The sequence below is a fragment of the Condylura cristata genome, unplaced genomic scaffold (genome assembly GCF_000260355.1).
Source record: "Condylura cristata isolate star-nosed mole 26May11 unplaced genomic scaffold, ConCri1.0 scaffold00022, whole genome shotgun sequence".
NCBI classification, from domain to species: Eukaryota; Metazoa; Chordata; class Mammalia; order Eulipotyphla; family Talpidae; genus Condylura; species Condylura cristata.
The window spans coordinates 30880602-30902208 of NW_004567123.1; the positions used below are offsets into that span (position 1 = coordinate 30880602).

The 21607-nt window shown below is 53.3% G+C and overlaps 1 protein-coding gene across 1 annotated transcript in view; it reads right to left on the minus strand.

Annotated features, from left to right (window-relative positions):
• Window positions 1-1174: 1174 nt before the first annotated feature.
• The window catches only part of B4GALT5 (UDP-Gal:betaGlcNAc beta 1,4- galactosyltransferase, polypeptide 5), a 68247-nt gene continuing 47814 nt past the window's right edge, over window positions 1175-21607 (minus strand). Inside the window, exons 2-9 of the mRNA XM_004687467.2 lie at window positions 16630-16764; window positions 9522-9635; window positions 8554-8678; window positions 7335-7451; window positions 6303-6490; window positions 5600-5722; window positions 4823-4924; window positions 1175-4074 (exon numbers count right to left, since the gene is read on the minus strand). Of these exons, the coding sequence (XP_004687524.1) occupies window positions 3927-4074; window positions 4823-4924; window positions 5600-5722; window positions 6303-6490; window positions 7335-7451; window positions 8554-8678; window positions 9522-9635; window positions 16630-16764 (1052 nt within the window). The 3' untranslated portion in view covers window positions 1175-3926. The remainder of the gene's footprint in view (window positions 4075-4822; window positions 4925-5599; window positions 5723-6302; window positions 6491-7334; window positions 7452-8553; window positions 8679-9521; window positions 9636-16629; window positions 16765-21607) is intronic.

Here is a 21607-nt window from a genome sequence, read left to right on the forward strand (position 1 = left end):
AAGCGCAAGCATCACCTCCACTCACCCACTCACAGCTGCTGGTCTCCCCCTTCCTCGGCCCACACACTGTCCCCCCTCCGACTCAGCACCAAGGCCCTTGCGCTCTCTTGCGTCCTTTGGTTTCCATGCGCTGGCCACCCTGTTGGTCATTTTCTTGACAGTCCCGTCCCGTTCGCACCCGCTCTCCTCCTGGCCACCCTGCCTACCCACCCGCCTGAACCATTCCCCAGTTCCAGAGGCCTTGTCGGGCCGCCTTCTCTCCCTGTGTTCTTTGCTCTTTGAAGGCCCTCATCAGGTTATCTTCCCTTATCTCCCGCACCCTGATACCCGCAGATCCACCTACGGGCCCTCCCTGAGTCCTCAAGCCAGAATGTGGACAACTGCTTGGTTTTCCCCAAATTCTGCATGTTCACCCGGGGTTATGGCGCCTTCCCCAAGCACCTAGCCCAGGCAGCGTGCCCACCTCAGGACATCCTGCACCCATGCAAGTGGGGGACAGGGCTCCAAGGATGAAGGCCAAACTCACGGTGGCCCACAAGGCCCTCACTGCCCTGTTCCAGCCTCGCTGGCTTCTGCCCCTGCGGCTCCCCAGGCGCCCTGACTCGACTGTCTCCCCTCAGCTCACCCACCAGCCTCAGGCTCTTCTTTGCAGCAATGACGGTGCTGTAACCTTCACCCTTCACGGAGGTAGGTGGGGCAGGCAGAGAAAAGGACAACCAGCTTTATGAGGCCACTGACCTTGTCTTATTTCACAAATAACGGTAGTCACAGGGCACAGACCTTTAAGCTCAGCGAATGTTAGCAAGTGGTAAACACTGAACAAATAAAAGTTGCGATCACGGTCTGGAAGGGGCAGACAGCAAACTCGAGCGGCCCCAGAGGACCTTCCGGAGCCACTGCCGGCCCTCAGCCGCCTCTTGTCCAGCTGTCTAAGAACTCGAGGGCTATCACCTGGGCCAACTCTTGAAAGAAAACCCAAGTGTGGGTGGATACAGTGGGAGTCAGGCTTCAGTGACCGGGCTGGGTGTCCACTCGCTGGCCTGGTTGTGGGGCCAGGTGTCCGGAACTTCCCTCAGGAACCACCTGAGGTCAGCGGGCTGCTTGGAGGGAACGCCCAAGAGCTGAACCCCCAGAGAAAGGAGAGACCCCAAGAAGTCAAATGTCCTAGCCAGAGACGACCACCAAGGTTTGGTTCTTGAATATGTATTTTTTACTGAAAAAATCATTCATAAATTAACATACAAAAATGTACAAACACATGAGAGTAAATAATGTAATGACAAAGGACTATTTCTGTGAAAAGTTTTAAAACATCTTTAGATTTCAGTGCAAAAATGTATCCCTGGCACCTCTTAAAACATAATAGCAAGCTCAAAAAAAAAAAAAAAACTCAAAAAACGTAGTGATGGAAGTAAGCTAGCTACGTTCAACGCCATCATCAGTGAGAGCATGTGGCTGTCGCTCAGCTATTCGTGTCTGTGTAGAAGAACTCTAACAGAAGCGTCCCTGTAATGCCAAATGAGTGTTTTTGCACATAACTCCCTCCCCCAAGAAACAGCGTGAAAGGGGAAACTCTTCCTGTGCGCAGCAACCAAAGACAAGACTGACTGACGTGAGGGTCACCCAGCAGCAGCCTGAAAGAATTTCAGCTGCCAAAAAACGCACTAGATCACATTTGGTTCTTATTATTCCTTCCACCCCCTTTACCAGGAGGATTTTACGCTGTTAATAGCACAAGGGCCCAGTTGTATTTTTAACGTTGCTATTTCTCATACGAGACCCAGCTCGGCGGGTAACAAACAGTGCACATTACTCGCTTTTGTGCTAATGACAAACTTACACATGATTGCAAGATAATTTAAGGGACTCTACTTCTTCAAGCTGATCTGTGCTCAGATCAGCATTTCCTCTTTAGAACCACTGGCAGCCTTTTGCCGACATTTTGTCCTTAGTGGTAAGTGTTAATAACGAAAGCTTCAAACGAGACCAGGCAGCAGCGATGTCCTATCACCCGTAACCAGGAATCGCTCTGCAAATTCTCCCAAATGACAGAGTCCCGTCACTCGGAAAGCAGCTCTTGGCCTTCAGTGACGAGAGGAGAATGAGAGGGGTCGGCTGGGGGGAGAGGGTTATTGCTCTGCGCACCGTACATCAAAGGAAACAATGAGCTCGAGTGTGTGATGTTCCCCATGAAGGTCTGTTAAAGCATGAAATGCTCAAGATTTTTTAAAAACATATGATACAACTTACCAGCGTTTTCAAGGGCAGGAGCCTGCTCTCTCATATGAGCTGATAAGAGCTTTGCAAGGTAACTGATTTTCTAACTATCACACTATTCTTCAAAAGAACAAAAACGAGACAAAAAATAGGGCCTGGCCAATCACTCCCACAGCTTGTGGGGATCATATGTCCACGGAACCAACACATGCAACGGAAAAAACCCCAACCCACACACATATACACAAATACCCCCTGCACACGCATCCATGTAAACCATGAAATTAAGAAAGTTGAAGGCAAACAAGGCAATTAAAAAAAATATGAAGTACTCTTCAAAAGTCCTCCTAATCACAATATATAAATATGTTTTATGGAGGAGGGAAAAACCGGCATTTCCCTGCTCCCCCCAGAATTCTGCGGAAGCCAGGGACGATGCGTGAAGGGAACTGGCTCAAGGTAAAACAGGCACAAACCCAAATGCAGTTTAGAATCTTCTGACCTCAAAAAGCACAGTGGAGCAGAGGCTCCGGCTGCAGCCTCCGCCCTCCCGCCCAACCCTCCAGAGCTTGGCTCTTCAGGGTTCAAAATTGCTGGCTATTTCTATGCACAACTGGTGATGCCGACAAAGAATCCAGAAACCACTGAGGGAAACGCTTGGAGGAATCACGAAGCTACTTGGTAATTCAGGCACAGGTTTTAGAGAGTGCGGCAAGTTCCACAAGGGGAAAAGGAGAAAGAGAAAGAAACCGGTAACCTCTGTCTTTACAAAGATGACAGGACAGAAACCCAAGGCCAAGGACCCAGGGGTGTGTGCAGTGGGCCCCTGGGGAGTCTGCTTCAAGCAGGAGGGAGACGGGGAAAACAGCAGCCTCCTCTCAGCAAAAGGCCGAGGGCCCAGCAGGGAGGGCGGGGCGGAGGAGGCACCACTTGGGGAAAGGGGAGGGCAGCGGGCGAGAAGGCGGCAGCATGCGGCTGCACCGGCCACCCTCTGGCCCGAGAGGCGCCCGCCCGTCCAAAGTGACAGCAGTTTCGGAGATGATGTTCTTCTGGTGTGTTTAAACTGAGTTCCTGAATTTGCCAACCAAACATAAGTGATCTAACGTATAAATCCTCAGTTTGAATTGGAGCCAGCTATAAAATTAAATTTAAAAAAGGCATTTTACATGGCTTATTTACAATTATACTTCTTCAAGAAGTGATTGTTATAGGTCTATTTATCTTCCCCTGCCCTTCCCCCTCCACCCTCCAACCCCACCCGAAGCAGGTAATTTTTTTTTTAATGAAACCAAAGAGAACACCAAGATGTAGACGAATGGTGTGTGGAGTTTCATCTGCTTTTCCTGAAACGCAGCTGCCCTGTGGCGGGTCTGCCTCTGCGCCGAAGGCGAGAAGCCCCCGCGGCGTCGGCTGACCAGGCTCTGCAGCAGGACCACGGCCGGCCTGGAGACGGCGGCTGGGAGGGCGCTGGGGCGGGAGACGGCGGGAGAAGAGCCAGACCGCGCTGTCTCGGAGTGGAAGGCTGGCTCCGGCGGACGCCCCGTTCGCTGCTGGCCGGCCGGAGGGCGCGCCCCGCGTGTGCGAGTCACGTTCCCGGACCCTGTGAGCCTCGCTAGATGCTGCATTTCTGTTTCCCTCTGGGGAGAGCCCCGGGACGCCTCGTCGGGCTGCTTCCTTGGTGGCGGTGGGCACAGCGGCCACACCCCACCTCAGTACTCGGTCACCTGAGCCAGCTCGGGTGTCAAGTTGACAGTGATGTTTTTATACAAGGCGTCGTATGTGACGTTTGCAAAGTAGTTCAAGTTGTTGAGGCCGTCCACCACCTGCCGCTCCTTGGACTTCCTCAGCAGAGCGTACCTGCGTGAGCAGAGACGAGAGGGAGGCCCCGAGTGAGCCCCGAGCCCCGGCAGATGGGGCGTGTCCTGGAGACTCGGGCCCACCCAAGTGGGGCTTCTGGGCCCTGGGGTGGGCAACTGGCCCGTCCCTCGACTCCTGGCCAACTGGTCAACCACTGTTGTTATCAGCAGCGCCGGCTCCACGCCAGACACTCACTGATTTCATTTCACGTGAGCCAACAGGGAAAGCAGGACAGTCGAGGCTGGAGCACCGGCCAGAGGGAGGGTTGTGGCAGGAGAGAGCACCTCGGGCAAGGAAGTCCAGGGTGTAGTCTCCTCTCCGCAGACAGGGCCTGGCCCTCAGCAGAAGCTGTCTGGAGCAGCCCCCCAACCCCCGCACCAGTGTGCACGACCCCTGAAGCTTCCCACTTATCCAGAGGGCAAGGAGGCGGCTGCAGACAGACAGGCGCCCAGGGGCCCTTCCAGAACCAGCGCCTGAGGACGGGTACCAACGCTCGCGGACCTGTCAGCCAAGTCTCGGGACTCGTCTCCAACACGGCTGCAGAAGACTGTAGGGGCTCTCCAAGAAGGGGGGCTCCTTAAGGGCTTAATGTCACGTCTTTCACAGGTGGTCTGATTTCACCCCAAAGGTCTACCCTCTCCGTGACAACAGGAAGGAGCTGTTAGAGCGGGACCTGGGGGCGGGCGGGTAGGGGCTGGCGTCGGGGGCTGCAGCAGAGCATCTGCAAGAGGAGCGAACATGCACCAACCTGCCAAGAAACTGGACCTCTCCGCGGTGGTGATGAGGGATGGACTTGTACTTCCCCGTGTCGCCCTCCGGCCGGCTCACAGAGTAACCTGCGTTCTGTACTCTGTGCGGGACAAGGGGGCGCGGTCAAGGCCCGCAGAGGGCCAGGCCACGACACGCACGCGGCTCACACTCACCGCCTGCCGTTGCCAGAACCTTCCCGACTCACCCGTCGGACAGACCCCAAGGCCGTTTCAGCTCAGCCATGCACTTAGTCAGACGCTAACTGAGCAGCTCAATGAGCGACGTGGCCGGGGCTGAGCGGCCACCTCAGGGCCTGCCCCCTCCACCACACCAGTCAGCCGAGGTCCCCGCCCGTCCGCTGCACACATCCGGACCTTTCTGCTGCCTGCCCTTGAGCTCACAGCTAAGAATTCGGTATCTAAATTAACAAGCAGAGTGCAAAGAGCCACTTCCACGAGAAGTAAGCTGACTGCTTTGAACTTTGATAAAGACATGCTGACTTAAAAAATCTGGGGGCCACGTGTGGCTACTGAAGGGCGCACTGCAGCATCAGTGTAAACGGCCGACATGTCTCCTGTCGGTGAGAGTTTAAGACAACGGGCACACTAACTCCCCCTTCGGGGAGCGGGTCTTTTTGCAACTGGTTGTTGGAGGAAGATTTGGCAGGAACAATCAGCATTTAAAAGTGCATCTACTTCTTGACTCTGTAGCCGCACAACTAGGAGTTAAGCTACAGAATATTCTAGACGTGACCAAAGGATGCTGTGAACAGTACCTGTTCCACAGGTCGTCATCTTCGCCTCCCCAACCCCAGAAAGCGTTAGGAAAGCCATTGATTTTCCGAAACTGTTCCACTGTCAAGCCACTCACTCCACCAAAGAACTCAGCATAAGGAAGCCTGAGAAGAGATGTATCGTGTCTGTCATCTGTGTATAAGGGTGACTTCCCGCCCCTGTCCCCCCCCAGCCCCCCCCAAAACAGGCATTTGTCCTTACTGGAGAACTAAAACTTAAGTAAAGCAGCTCCATGTCCTGCAACCTGAACCATCTGAAATGGTTTCATTCAATAACTCCATTTCCTTCTAATAGGATTTTTGCTAGCTTTACTGACACACAACTGACATACAATTCATCCATTTCCCCCGTAACCTCACATAACCGCTAGTTTTACTTCTGTCCCTTATCTATTCTAGACATTTCCTATCAGTGGAATCCTTTTTTTAAGTGGTCTTTGTTCTAGCAAACTTTTTCTAATCACTTAGCATAAAGTTTTCTAGGTTAATCCAGATTGTCACAAATATCAATACCTGACTGCTTTTTACTACCAAATAATATTCTGCTCTATGGACAAACCCTACTGTGTGTATCCATCTTCAGGTGGTGGACAGCGGGGTTGCAGCTAACTGGATTTGGCCTTCTCTGCATCTCTAACTATCCTTCTAGACATAACCTCTTTAATTAGGCAAAGATGATACTCACAGATACATATACTTATCCAATTTTGTTGCAAAGTGCCGTGGCATCTGCCCACAGCCGTAGTAGTTGCGATCACTTTCTGGTATATGATCCACATCATGGAAAATCAGACAGTCCCAGTCCAAGTCTTTCATGGCTTCTTGAAAGCCGACATTGAAAAGCATGGCTCGGTTAAAGGGCTGGGTGCCGACCTACAAGAAGTAGAACTTTATTAATTTTTTTAAAGATGTATTTATTTATGCATACAGAACTGCAGGGGTGCAGGGGTGGTGAGAGGATTCACCAGAGACAGAGTGGGGGGCAGAATAGGCAGGTCGACGAAGTGCACTGCCGAGGGGAGCAGCGGGCGGGTCATGCCGCGCCATGTGGGTCACCTCTGGGGTGGGGATCAAGTTTATGCTGATGTGGCTTTAGCTTCTTAGTGCTGTGCTTTGCCCTGCTGCACCGCCAGGGCGGGCCCAGAACTTTATTTTTAAAGGGACACTGGCCGCCTCAGGCCTGAAGCAGAGCTACTGAAACTGCCCTGGCGAGATCATGGGCCGGAGCAAGATACCCCAGCGCCACTCATCACAGGCTTCAAGTCACTTGACCTCTGGACTCAATTTCTTTAGAAATAGGTGGGGTGATTGTGTAAGTCCACACTTCCCTCTCCGAGGCTATGGTAAGGGCTGACGCTCAGCAGCACCAGACGAGAGCCCGGCCCCAAGCGGGGAGAGAACAAGGTGCCTCGTCACTCACAGCCCCTTGTCTTGTGGGAGCTCCCTGGGCCTCGAGCCTCAGGACACCGTGCGCAGTAAGCAACGCAGAGGCCTCTGTTCACGGTGAAAAAACAAAAGCTCCATCCCCGGTGAGAACTTGCCAACCTCGAACAGCGTCTCAAACCACGAACCCCAAAAACACTCTCTGCTTCTCTCCCCACGTGAGGTGACTCAGCAGTAAGATGCCAGTGTGGCTCCTCACACCCAAGATGGATTAGCTGAAACGCTCAAAACTGCCGTCTCGGGAGACAGAGAGGAGGCAGCAAGGGCCACTCACTTGCTCCACCACGTAGAACGCAAACCGCAGGCGCTGGCGCTGGAGCATGGGGATCAGGTGTCGGAGCAGGACGGGCAGGTGCTCGTGGCGGTTCCGGAAGGGGACGAGGATGGCCACCTGGAGCAGAGCGGGCAAGAGGCGCCGGTCAGCCCCTCGGCGTCTGCTTTGCAGCGAGACGCCCCTGCAGCACGGGCAGCCAGCGGCCGGGCCCGGGCCGCTCACAGGACTGGCGCCGGAGCCAGCAGGCTTTGCGCAGGGGCCTGCCCCGCCCTCACGCTAGGAGAGAGGCCCGGGGGCCGCTCCCCAGGGCGCCGACGCCCAGCGCCAGGCAGCGCACATCTGACCCAGCCCGGGTGAGCAGCCCTCGGCGCTTCCCCTCGCAGCGGGAACCCCAGGCAGGCGCCGGGCTGTCAGCCGGAGGCCGGCACCGCCACCATCAGGGCCGCGCGTCTCACCTGTCTGAGCCGCACGTGGTCAGGGCTCCACGGAGCACCTGGACAGGCTGCAGCACACTTACAAGACGGCGCCGTGGCAGGGACACAGATGCGGAGCACCGCGAAACCCAAAGATCCGCGGGACGTGCTCCCCCGCGGTACTCGCGTTGCTGGGGCGGTCTGGAACCAGCCCCCCACTGCCCCGGTGAGCCTGCAGACACATTTACTCCTAACGCCGGTCACCACAGTGACTGTCCGTGCTGGCCATGGCGCCCCGGTCTGCCGTCACCCAGCCCCCAGCATCTCAGGCTGGGACATGTAAGCACGTCAGTGAAGACGTGTTGGGAGAATGGACGGCAGCGGCTGTCACAGGCCTGGCCCACACGGAGCCTCCTGACTACGGTCACACACGAAATAACTGTCAGACTAGACGATTCCACCATCCACTCTGCAGACTCAGCAGCAAGGGCAGATGAGGCAGGAAGCCCTGGATTGACAAAGTCGGCCTCGGCGAGTGTGTCTCGGGCACCCACCGCCCCACCGCGTGCAGAGCCAATATTCCCACGAGGACAGCAAAAGCCTCCTGCTCTGCCGTCCGGACGACACGAACGTCCGTGGCCAGGAAGAGACCTGAGAGAGAACTACGCCTCTGAAACGCCTCCGGCAGGTGCTAGCCGGCAGGACGAATCACAAAGCGCCGGCAGGTGCTGGAGTCCCAGCCCCTCAGAATCCCAAGTGGCCAGTGCGGGGCAGGCTGCCCGCCCCGGGGCCAGCCCACTGCCTACCTTCCAGCGAGGCATGCAGTCAGAAGGCTTCCAGTGGCCGCCGAGCTTGATGGCTGGGTCTTTGGAGAAGAGCTCGTGAATGTCATCCATTCCGATTTCGCTCATGTTTATATCTATGGGGCCCTCTGAACAGAGGTAAGAGGGGACAGTTAGAGGCCAGAAGGTGCCAGCGCCTTTCCTACATCCAGGGGCGTGGGCTGGGGAAGGCCGGTGCTCTGGCAGCTGGCTGTGGGTGGGCGCCTTTCCTGCTGTCCAGCCCACTGCATTTCAGTTTATCGCTGTCATGGGTGAGCAGCAAATCAAGAAACCAAGACTTGAGCTTCATTTCTGCCAAGGCTGCAGAAAGAAATGAGGCCTAAGTAAAACAGCAGCTGAAGCCGGGGAGGAAGGCAGAGAGCTGCTGCCCAGGGCCTTGTCTGGGCTGTCGAGGCGAGCGCAGACAGAGTCTGACCCACTCAGCAGTGCCCGAGTGACGTCTGAGCTGCAGAATGCGTCACCTCTGCTTCACTCAAGAAGTGGAGCTACCTGAACGCGCCGCAGCACAGAAAGTGTAACTGCTCACGGACAGTGCTTTAGACTACCCCTGGTGCTCCAAGAAAGAAAAGACGTGAGAACCTTAACTATGCAGCCAGGAAAACAACATCCCCATACTAAACAAGTCTGTAATCAGAGTGAGATTTACACTAGAAGACAAAGCCATCTGCTGAGCCTTCCTCCAGGGCATCCTAACAGGCCCCCAAGTTACACCGGAGGGGCGTGTGCAGAGCGGGGAGTGGAAACATGGCAGACAGGGGCCGGGCCCAGGCCTCTGTGGACGGGCCGGGCAGGAGCCAGGCCACGGAGGCTTCATGACCCTCGTCTCCGGTATCAGGAACATGGTCCTAGTCTGCTCCAGTGTGCAGGCAGCATCCCCAGCCCGGGTGGAGCGAGGGTCACTCACCAGGGAGGGGGAAGCAAGGGACACTCACTCATGGAAGGGAGCCTTTCCGGGCAGGTGTGGTTTGCGAAGTACGTGAAGTCTTCAGGGAGAAAGGTTGTGGTCTGCAGGAAGGTTTCACTGTGGTTCAAGTCAAGAGGGTAATCTGGGGAGGGAAGAGAAAAGGCAGCTGAGCAGGGCCACACCGGCTCTTAGCGTCCGGTTGGCCACACCGGCTCTTTATCGCGCTACAGAGCTGAACCAGGGATGGCGGCTGTTGGCCAGATGACACTACTTCAGCCACCAGTTGTATTTATTGTATGCACTCAGTTTAGAGTAATTCTACTGTGCAATTAAAAAATACATCCCCCCCCGCATTTTTTTGCCAAGTTTTTTTTTTCCCCAAGATTTATGTATTTGTGCATACAGAGCTGGGGTACAGGCCGGAGGTGCAGGGGTGGTGACAGGCTTCACCAGACACAGAGTGGGGAGCAGAACAGGCAGATCGACAAAGTACACTGCTGAGGGGAGCAGCAGGCGGGTCAGGAGAGGTCTGCCAAGCCATGTGGTCACCTCCCGGGCAGACGGGAATTGAACTCATGCGGAAGTGGCTTTAGCTTCTCAGTGCTGAGCTTTAACCCGCTGCGCCACCAGGGAGGGCCTTTTTTTTGCCAAGTTTTACACAGAAAAGGAGAAACTCAACACCAGGCCCTCCCTACATCTCTCCTACATCCACAGACACCAGGCCCTCCCTACATCTCTCCTACATCCACAGACACCAGGCCCTCCCTACATCTCTCCTACATCCACAGACACCAGGCCCTCCCTCAGTGCCTCCTCCCCAAGGCTGCCAGTGACCCCCAAGAGCGCGACTCTGCCCCAGTCCCCATGCTGCTCCACTACAGGGGGCAGGGGCGAGCCTCGCACTCAGCCCAGTCTCCCTTCCCTCACGCAGTGGAGAACCTTCTCCAAGCTGCTCCCCGAAAGGCGGGATGGAAAGTGATCTTGGGGCCTCGTGTACCCAGCTGCTTGTTCCTCCTCACCTGGACCCCAGTGTGGCTAGCTTCCAGAACCCGAGGCTGGGAATGACGGCCGTCAGCTTGGTGAGGTGCTGCCCGGCCCCCCAGAGCCCGCCGTGCCTGCGGTGCCCGGTCACCCCAATTCTGACCTTCGTAAAAGCTGACTAGTGATTTCTTCCCAGAAGTGAAGAACTTTTTCTTTGTTCGAGAAATTTCACGCTGGTGTGCGCTGCAGGACGTCCGCCTGATCACTGAGTGGGTCTTGAAGATCTGTCGGGACTTTTCCTTTGGGCCAGGGGAGGTGTTACTTGGTGATCTCCTCTCTTCTGCATTCTGTGCTCTTCTGAAGAGCAGAGAGCGTGACCGAGATGCTGGGCCTGTTCCACCTTGCTGTTTGCCTGTGCTACCTTCCAAGGTGTCCCCAGTTTCACCCAGATCTTCTTTAACAGTCTTTTCTGTACCACATATTCTTACTTTCCAAGAGCCCCAATTATTTTGTTTGTTTACTTTTTTTTCTGTTTGCGATCTCTAGCCCTTGGGAGCACAGATAATGGTCGTTTTCAGTTTTCTTCTTCGAGCACAGTCTGTTTCCCCCAGGCTGTTTTGACCTGCAGCTGCAACGGTGCTCTGTCTTGTGTTAATTAGCCAACTAGAGGGTTTTCACTGAGGTTCTTGATTGCAGGCTCTTCTTGCCAGGGGTCTATGCAACTCTCCTGCCAGAACAGGTCACTCTGGAGCTGAGCACCCTCCAGCCAAGGAGGAAAAAGGAGCAGACGGCACCCTAATCCATGCCACGTACCCCCAAATTGAGGGACCCTCAGTTTTACATCGCTGGAGGTAATCGAGTCTCCCTCCAGTTCTTTGTCAGGATGAGGAAAGGGATCTGGGCACCGTGAATGGCTTTCTAAATAGCTTTCAGCCAACTTTATCTCAGCTGCCACCTTTATTCTTATCTCCAAAAGTACCTAATGTTGCTAATTCCTGATTAAGGTGGTTGTTGGTTTTTCCTGCTGGGCCATGTACAGTCAGTTTTCCTGAGTCTACAAGTCATTTATCACTAGTCCACCTGCCTTCCAACTTCCAAACTTTTTGCTGTGGTCTCGCCTTTCTTCTCATCCCTAAGGGTTCATACATACCCTTAAATGCTCTCTCTAGTCATTTCAGTGGCATCTTAAGAGCATGAAGCAGACTGTCATGAAAGAACAGGAAGGGGCCCCCAAGCTCCGGGCTGGCTGTTTTTTACCTGTGGAGATACAGGACTGAGCCCCCACGCGGACGTCTCTCAGGAGGAGACGGCCAGCGCGTGCTGGCCGGGAGGCAGCACTCCAGCATGGGGAGCGTTCCAGTGTTTCTCTCCCACCAAACCTTTTGGGCTCATGATTATTCAACGAAAATCAAAGCTTCCTATAGATTCACTCCGTACCCTAGAATTCTAGCATCTTCAACTCAGGTATTAAGGGAGCACTGTGGGAGATCCCGAGGACCAAAGTGCTGCTACGGTGATTCCTTTTGCAGACACGTGGTGAACAGTCTGCACGTTCTCAGAAAACAAAACTCAGTAAGCAGCAACTTGGGGATTTCAAATCTCCTCACTGGAGAAGGGAGCACAGAGGTGAACGCCTTCTGCTCTTCTAGAGCACACGAAGCGGGCATTTGCACCTCTATCAGGCTGGAGATCAAGTCAACAGGAACCATAAAGGTGGAACTGCGTTTAGATTGGCCAAAGCCTGCAGTTCGTGTGTGCAAACTGGTCTAAAGTTGAGCCTTTGCTGAAGGTATTAACACCTCAATAAGCTACGTCAAGAACCAACAACACTAATTTATTGCTCTGGACAGTTCTGATTCTTCGCCTTAATATTATTGTGGATATGTGTATCTTAATCATATATCTTGTACTTCACGTACATTTTTAATATGTAAATGATTCTGTAAGACAAAAATCAAGTTTTCTGTGTATGAAAAATGTTTATGTTGCACGTGAGGAGGGAGTGAGCAGCTGGGGAAAGCAGCATCATGGCAACTGTATTTGCCTAGAAAATAAATCTCCAAAGTGTCAGCGGAAGCATTTTCATAAGCAAATCAACAAAAACAGAAGAGAACACTAATTCTGGGGCAGGGACCGAGCCCAGCCTAAGAGCCGTACTCTGAACAGGGAATGAGGGGAGTAAAGGCAGGAGACAAGGCCCTGCCTAGCTTAAGTCGTCCTGCTCTTGGGGCTTATTCTGAAGGCGCAGATAAACCCCAAGGCCTCCAAACACCCATTTAATAATAAGCCTCATAAGCCGTAGCAACCAGCATGAATCAAAACAAAGCCCAACTTTTCCTTCCAACTACTGAATTAATAATGACTCTTAAAAATCTTTCAAACAACTCCCAAGTGAAGTCTTCCATAACCTCTCCCCATTATATGGGAGGGGAAAAACCCAATTTCCTCTGGTTTCATTCTTTGCATAAAAGTGTAAATAAAATTTGCGTCTATTGTCAAAGGAAGCCGAAGCAGGAGAGCCTCCTGGCTCACAGCTGGGCTTCTGCAAACACCCGCCTCCTACTTTTCTGAGCTGTGTATCTGCTGAATGAGGGGACCTCTGAGAGAAGAACTTACAGCTGGTTTGACTTCACTGCTCAGCAGCCTCAGCCCATGAGCATCATCTGCGGGAAGGGGGGCTTTTAAAAACCCTAAGACCCAAGTCACACCCTGGACCCACTCAGTAAGAACGCCCGGGGGTGGGCTGCAGGCAGTGGTATTTTTTTAAAGTGCCCCCCTTACCCCCAGGGAGCTCAAGGTCCAGCTGAGGGCGACATGGCTACTCCAATGCAAGCTACCAAATGTGGGTGAGCAGGGACTGGAAAGTGGGGACCACAGATTGGGGAATGGGAAGCTCTGTTCCCTCCCATTTGAGAAATGACCGAAAACTGCCTCTCTGCTGGAAATGTGGAAGTTTGTAAACATGAGAAAGGTCGTCGCTGGGGCAGGTATGCGTAAAGCGGAGAAGTGGCACCGCCTACCTGCCCGGGGCGGGCGGAGACAGCGGCGGGCATTAGGAGGGCAGAGGCTGAGGACTTCACCCAGCCGGGGCGGGGCGCCAGCAGATCTGCTTCAAGCACGCGACAAGAGAGTGTGACGAGAGGGCGCTGGGGGGGCTGCGTGGGCCGGGAGGCTCGTGTGCTGGCCGGTACACCTCCAGTTAACACTGACTAGGCAGCGGCACCTAGAAAGTCGGATTTAAGGACGAGAAACACGGGCGCCCAGCCACACACCTCATCCACAAACGAAGGGCTGGGCCTGCGGGTCCGGAGATTCTCTTGGTGTCCGCGTCCCTCCTACCCTGCAAGTGCTTCAGGCTTCACGTTCACCCACACCAGGGGCAAGAAGCTTCCCCGAGTCACCACTTCAGGCTTATTTCCAGGCTCACAGTCCTGATTCCCCAAAAGAGATTCTTAAGAAACCTTCAGCACTTTAGCTTTCAAGGAAAGAAAGCAGGCAGGACAGAAGAGGCAGGCCGCCGCGGCAGGGGCGGGGGGATCTGGCTATCAGCATCTTCAGGCCAAAAACACCTGGACTCTGCTTAGCAGAGAACTGATTGGAAATGGAGGAACAGGAGGCTCTTCACCAGAGATGCTTCCCAGTGAAGCAATTCTTCAGCCACGCGAAAGCCAATCAAGATAACCAAGAATTACAATGCTCGTGTTTTCTTGTTAGAACTATTCACGGACACACTCAAAAATCACTTACCGCGAGCAACCTGTAAGCCACTCAGTGCACAGGCACCAGACACGGAAAAGACAGAGGCCGGGAGGGCGTCTCAGAGCTCGGGGGCTCGGCAGGTGCGGACAGTCGGCAGATCCCTGGGCCCCACCGCAGCCGGTGCTCTGGGCCTTGACCCTTGACCCGTTCGCCCCTGGGGCGGGGCACTGTAGTTGCTTTACTGAGCTCTCTGGAGGATGCACAAGCTTGTGCAAGTAACACCGTCCCCAAGGCAAAGGTGTCCCGTGTAGGGAGACAGATTAGCAAAAGTGAAGTGAATGAGTAACTACTCCACCGCAGGGTACCAACGAGGAAGAGAATAACCACCTTGGCAAGAGGTAGTCGGAGAATAAACGCAGGCCAAGTAGTCAAATGATAATGGGGCACTGGCTATGCCCCCTGGGTGCAGCTCACTTCTGTGCTGTTTGCAGAGATGACAACCCTTAGGGAATCTGTGCACTCCTGGGAGCAGAACCCCCAAGGGTGTAGGGAGGGTGGCCCCCACGCGCCTGCCTGACTTCTTGAGAGAGAACAGACTATCTCACCCAATGCCCAGCAAGAAGTTTTAGCATCATCAAGAACATGGGACAGCATGGAGTCCGACCAGCACAGTCGTCATGTGCAGAGCAGGGGCCCCAGCTCAAGTTATGGTCACCGCGTGTGAAAGTGGAAATAACATAGAAACCTGCCACCCAACTGAGCCACACTCAAGGCGAGTGCTCAGCTGGGTGGCAGGTTTCTATCATCTACAAAACTTGCCCCCATGTGAGCGAGTCCCGAGGGGACTCGGCCCTCCCCAGGCCTCGGGGGCCGCGGCAGCCTCGTGGGTCCAGTGCAGAGCACAGTGGGCTGGTCTGCGGCTAAGAGGCGCAGCTGACCCACAGCCTGCTCTGCAGACAGGAGGAAAGGAAGCGCCCTCGTCTCCAGGGCGCTCGCCCAGCCAAGCTGTGCTGCTAAGCTGGCCGGTTCTGTGAGGGATTTCACTTCCCTTTGAGAGGCAACTTCCTGGGGAGATCCCACAGACCACAGAATAATTCCCATCTGCCATATTTGCAAAGCAAATTCTGACTCTGCAGTGAGCAGAGTTCAGACAATCTGAAAGTCCTCCAGAGAAAGAGCAGGCTGACTTGGAGGAAAGTCTTTAAACAGGCATGCGCATTCCACCACACTGGGGCTGGTGACATCAGGAAGGAGTCAGTGAAGTGCTTTACTCCTCAGCAAAAGGGGTAAGAAGCAAATCATGAATGCCTAGCAAGAGGAAATCTCACCTCTCCTAAGTCAGATGGCAGAAGTCTCATGCCAGTCCCATTAACCGTCTGGAAATATACGGCCCTATATTCAGTTTTTGGAAGTTTTAAAAGAGCAAGAGAGAGACATAAAAAAGACAGCCTTCCTTTCAAAGGTAAAGAACTTGCCAGGAATACAGTCTTTTATAAAATCAGTCAAAATCGCGGTTTCAGAACAAGCTCTTGGAACGTCAGGCACGCCATCGGGCCTCTGTCTTTTCCCCTTTTTATCCGACTCGTGCTGCGAAGATGTTAAAAGCCACGTGAGTTTCAAAGGCGGCAGCAGGAGTGTCCTCCCTGTGCCCCCTGCTCTGTGCCCGTCACCGCCGTGTTCAGCTGAATCATCTGAAAAGTTTTCTTCAAAGCTGAGAGTGTCACCACCAAACCCAGGCTCGGGGCTGGGGCCAAAGCACAGGATGAGCCACCGGCGGGCAGGGGAGCCAGAGAAACTTCCAGGAGCCCTGAGCTGCAGGGACTGACCCAGGCTGGGGTGGGGGAAATTTGCTTGGTTTCACTACAGCATATGCAACCAGTGCATGTGTCCAGAAAGAAGTTTAGCGTCATCAGGAACTCAGGACTGTGCAGAGTCCGGCCAGCAGACGTCATGAGCACGGCCCTGGCTTGAGCCGGTAGTGAGCGGTGGGGCTCCACGCTGGGGGGATCCCCTCAGGCCTGCCCTGCGCAAGTCACTCACTCAAAGCAGCAAGGAAGCCCCAGACGGTAAAATTAGCACACTGAGCCCTCGAGCTGCATTTCCTCATTGGTGGCACAAATACAAATTATCAAATAGATACAAATTATCAAATGATTTCCAGAATAGCTTCCGGTGATCCTGTTTGCCGGTTCCCAAGTAGAGGCTTCATCTGCCTTGAGGGGGTTCAGACCTCTGAAGAAAGACTCCTAACCACCCCCCCAAAAGCATGAGGAGCGAAACGGAAGGCAGTCAGTTGTCCCTAAAATTAGCAAACAAGGACTGGAGGGGCCAGGGCTCGGATTTCAGAAAGGAGGCCGCGCGGAGCCTTCCCTCTTTTTCCGCACCAAAAGTGATTCCTCAAACCGACCTCACCTCTCCTGGGCGGCCGCGCCCACCAGCCCCCCGTCCGGCCGTACCTGAGTCGTTGCCGCTGCTGTTCCTCCGGGCATACGCGCTGCGCACCACCTGCTCGTACACCTGCGCGCCGATGGTCCGCATGTTGTCCCGGATCAGGATGCCCTGGGCCTGCATCATGAAGAGGTAGGTGTTCACTGCAGAGGACAGCAAAAGGGGGTCCAGAGGCATCGTTAGATCACAAGTGACTCGGGCGTGCCCCCCTTAAACCTCAGCTTTAAAGCAGGTACCATTTACTGAGCACTGGATGACACAGCGCCTTATTCCATTTACTCCTCATGATTATCCCAGAAGGGAAGTAATGCTCCCCAATTTACAGTGAACGTTGAGGCTATGGTTTCTTAGCGCAGCTTCAGGCAGGTCAGCTGAGGGCTGCAGTTCAACCAGAGGGACCTGTGTTCTTCACCACCAGGCTTATGCCCACATGCACTGCGTGCTACCTACAACCTCTCCCTCGAAGAGTTCATGGACCCACGGGGCTTAAGTGGTTGGCAGGGCGCTCGCAAACCTTTGTGCCCTGTGCACACTGCCAGACGGGTCTTCCTTACAGACTGACCCACACCGCTCTGCTGAAAAGCCCTCTGTCTCTGCTGCATTCTCCATCCACTTCTGCTCTCCCAGGTTCTGCCACACAGATCCTATTAATACCTCAAAACCCCCTAATCACCTCTCCAGTCTTTCCCTCCTCAAGTTTCTGCAGTGCTCTTACTGTTTACCAAGAATTTGGTTTGGTTTCTATTTTGTCTTCGTTTGCTAACAATTACCTCATGCGTTAGTATTGTCATCCAGCTAGGACATTCACAGATACTAATGTTTTTGTTTTTTTTTTTCTAATTCTCCACAGGAATTCTCACAATGCTGGGGGTGGGGGAGGAAAGGCTGAGGAAATAAAAATTGCCAAACAAAATTGTCACCAATTCATAAACTTGGGTTGGACGAGATTTTAGAGAACACTGCAATACTGTCAAGTGTTTCCACACCACTGAAAAACTTTACACCTTCCAAGAACACAGTCAGTGTGTAAACCACAGCCAACTTCACAGAAAATGCTGCTTTGGGTTGGATCCAAAGTGTTTCCCAGTCACTTTGACTTTCCCATCCTGTCCTTGACACAACGGTCATTTCCCACACATCAGAGGGTGGACAAGCATTTTCAGCCCTCCTGCCTTCACAGCTCTGTCCGAATTAACTCCCTCCGCCTCAGCGAGAGCCCCTCTTTCTTCCTGTGCCCCAATATCATCACAACTCTCCTCCCTATCCTGGCTGCCCTCCTCTGCACACTTGCCAGTGATCTCTGGAGAAGAGGCGCCACGCTGACAAGGAGGTCCGGGTGCAGGGATGGCCCACGGACAGCAGGGCCAGCAGCCACCCCGCCCCTCCCCAGGGCGCCTCCAGCTCCTCTTGGAGACGGGCAAGCGCCCATTACCATGGACACTGATAACAGAGTTCACGCTTCCCTTCCTGCTACGTCAGTGTTTGCCGAATGTGGGGGGTACAGCCAGCAGTCACACTGTGAGTGACTCATTCTAAACTCCCTGGAGACAAAATCCTCTTAATCTTTGTAGAGATGTCGCTGCTAAGCCGCCTGCTCAGCACCATGCAGCTGTGGCCCAGCTCACACTGCAGGACCTCGGTGTGGCCGCGAAGAGCATCGCTTCTAAGTGTGGCCTGTGGCTCTGGCTGGCAGAGGAAGTGCACGTACACTGCCTCTTGGCTCAAGTGCCTCATTCAAAGCTCGCATATTTATGAAGCGGCTACATCTTACTCATTATTCTAGGTAAGGAAGTTTTCCAGAGGTCATTTACCCAAGGTCACATGGTTAGTGAAGTGAAAAGGGACATGAGGTCGGGTGTCCATACCATTTCGGTAAGTCTTAATTTGAAAAGCAGCGCTTTCCTGCACTGTGGTCCTGACCGCAGTGGCTGAGTCACAGCTGAAAGGCCAGTGGCAGTGGGCACACAGCTGTGAGAGCCTCCACTGTGCAAACCCGCGTCCGCGGGACACCTACATCCCCGCGTGATTCTCCACACACAATACGAGGCCTCAGTAGCCCAAGGCCGGGCACGGTACGGGCAGAGCATGACGCACGAGTAGAGAGTAAAGCCTTTTCATCACACTGAGCTCACCAGTCACTCCTCGACGCAGTGAGTGACTGTAATTACTGCCCAGCCCCAGTATCTACGTGGAGGAATCTCTTAGGACCGTAATCAGATGAGAAAAATAAGCCCCAGCCAGCTTAACCAAATGGAAATTTCCACCTGCATGCACGGTTAACAGCCACAGGCGGTGGTTTTAATGGGGGGGGGGGGTTCCTGGGAGCAAACTGTTAGGTCTCCTGCCCTCCGGCCACGTTTCAGCCACAAGGCGGAGGACATCTCTCCCCTGCCCACTAGGATCCCGGTCAGCCTCCCTGTCCCCGTGAATCAAGTAACCCGATTTTCACTTGAACACACTTATTTATAAATGACTGTCACAGAAAGCCTCACAAAACAATGAAATCTGACATTCCGGATTAGGAGCAAAATAATCTGACACAACGAACCCAAAAGGAGAAGAACTTAAAAAACAAATTCCTAATATTTTATCTGAGCATGTGTATGCTAAACATTTATTACAGTGACTTGTTAAGCTAGAAGAACTTAGTAAAAAATGTTATTCCATTCCTGACCACTCTTCAACTGCCCCACCCCACCCCACCCGCCACACACACCCGTCTCCTCTTGTGACAATTTTCTTTCCAGCATGCTATGTATTTTCTTGTTTCTCCTGTCTGGCATTGCTTCCTCAGGAGAACGTGAGCCCAGGAGGGCAGGGACCACTGCCGACTTCCTCCAGTGCTGTGTCCCCCACCCCCACCCTACCTGTGTCTGGGACACAGAAGAAGCAGAACAAATATTTGAATGAATGGTATCTAGGTCAGGACAACCAACAATTGCGTATTCTGAACTCAGCTGTGTCAAAGGAGGTCAGAATATGAGATTTCAAGACTGTCTCCAAATGCTGCACTAGCCCGATCCTTTACGAGAGGGAACAGAGATGTTCTGGGTGATCCAGTGTCCACGTGCTGACCTGCCCTAAAGTGGCCCCCCTGGTGGTGCAGTGGGTTGGAGCACAGCGCTGTGAAGCTGGCCGTGGCCACTTCAGTACACGATCGATCCCGGCCCCGGAGGGGCGCGGCAGACCTCTCCTGTCTCCCCGCTGCTCCCCTCAGCAGTGGACTTCGTCAACCTGCCTGTCCTGCTTCCCACTCTGGCTCTGGGGACTCCTCTCACTGCCCCTGCACCTCTGGCCTGTACCCCACGTTCTGTATGCATAAATAAACCTTTTTTTTTTTTAAAGTTTTATTTATTCGTACAGAACTAGGGTACAGGCCAGAGATGTGGAGGGTGAGAGGATTCACCAGAGACAGAGTGGGGAGCAGAACAGGCAGGTCTACGAAGCACACTGCTGAGGGGAGCAGCGGGCGGGTCAGGAGAGGTCTGCCACGCCATGTGGTCACCTCCCGGGGCGGGGATCGAACTCATGCGGAAGTGGCTTAAGCTTCTTTGTGCTGTGCTTTAACCCGCTGCGCCACCAGGGAGGGCCCATAAATCTTTTTTTTTTTTTAAAAACAAAGAAAGAAAAGAAAAAGAAAAGCTCAGCAGTTTCATTTTATCATTTGAGCAGAGCAACCCAAACTATGTTGTTTCCAAAATATGTTCACCTACTGGAACTCTTATTCCTCACAGAGTTGCTGTTTCCTTTTTTTTCCCCCTTCAACATTCCTAATAATACAGAATTTTACTGAAAATCTTGTGCCATATAAGTCATAACAGAAGCACCATCCAAAGGAGACTGATGAACACATGGGTGGAACACTACAAGGCAATAAAAAAATGCCCTATCAAATTGTTCCAAACTGGAAGAACCCAAAAGTCCATCCACACTACAATAAAAAAAAAAAAACTGCAGCGTTGAGTGAAATAAAATCTCAAAACAGTTATTAGTGTTGGGAGTGACCAAGTGCGGGATTGGATAAGGGCAGTAATAAATTAGGCGGTAATAAACGGGGCCCTTGCATCCAATTAACTGGGCCTTGCATCCGGGATGGGACTAAAAGAAGGTGATATCGAACTGGGCCTTACATCAGGATAATAACGAACTGGGCCTTACATCAGGATAATAACGAACTGGGCCTTACATCAGGATAATAACGAAATGGGCCTTACATCGATGAGCTACCCCCTTTGGAATCTGAGCTTAGAATCTGTATAAGAGACCCTTCCCCCCTATAGAGCAGGCAGTAGCTGCCGGCCCCACCCTAGGGTTACATACATTTCAGCTGCTGTCCGGGAGCAATGAACTCTGCTTGCTCAGCCTTTCTGCCTCCCGCCTTCCTTTCTTGCGGCGGTCACAGAAGCCGGGACAAAACAATTAGATTTACTAAATCATCAAAGCAAGGATCAAACTCAGGAAGCACCTGACAGATATTCCCTGTGAGAAGTGTTCCAGCAATGGCATTTGAGTTTAGTTTGCGCAGACAGGGACAGTGAGTAATTCTTCTTGAGCAGGGGTGGAAATCCGGGCTTTCATCTGCAGGCTTAGCTCCTTCCTAAGCTACCTAGGCCTGAAGCGGCGCGGTGAGATCTGGCTCAGAGGGCCGCCGCTGGGGCCGAGTCCATCCTGGAGCTGGGCAGGGCTGCTGCAGCGGCAGACTGCTCCGTGGCTGCAGCAAGTGCGGGAGGGAGCCAGGTCTGAGTTAGCCCCTGCAGCGGGCTCTGCTCTCCTGCCCGCGAGGCCAGGACTGGGGGCCCATCCGCAGAAGCTACTGGATTGGAAGGGGGCATCTGGGTCTTTCTTTCTTGACCTGGATATTGGTAATTTTGTAAAAGTGAAAAAAAAAATGTGCCTATTTGTTCATATTCAATAAAATTTACAAACCAAAAGAAAGGAAACCCTAGGAAGTTATTTCGAGAATGTTATTAAATGAAATGGGTTTTA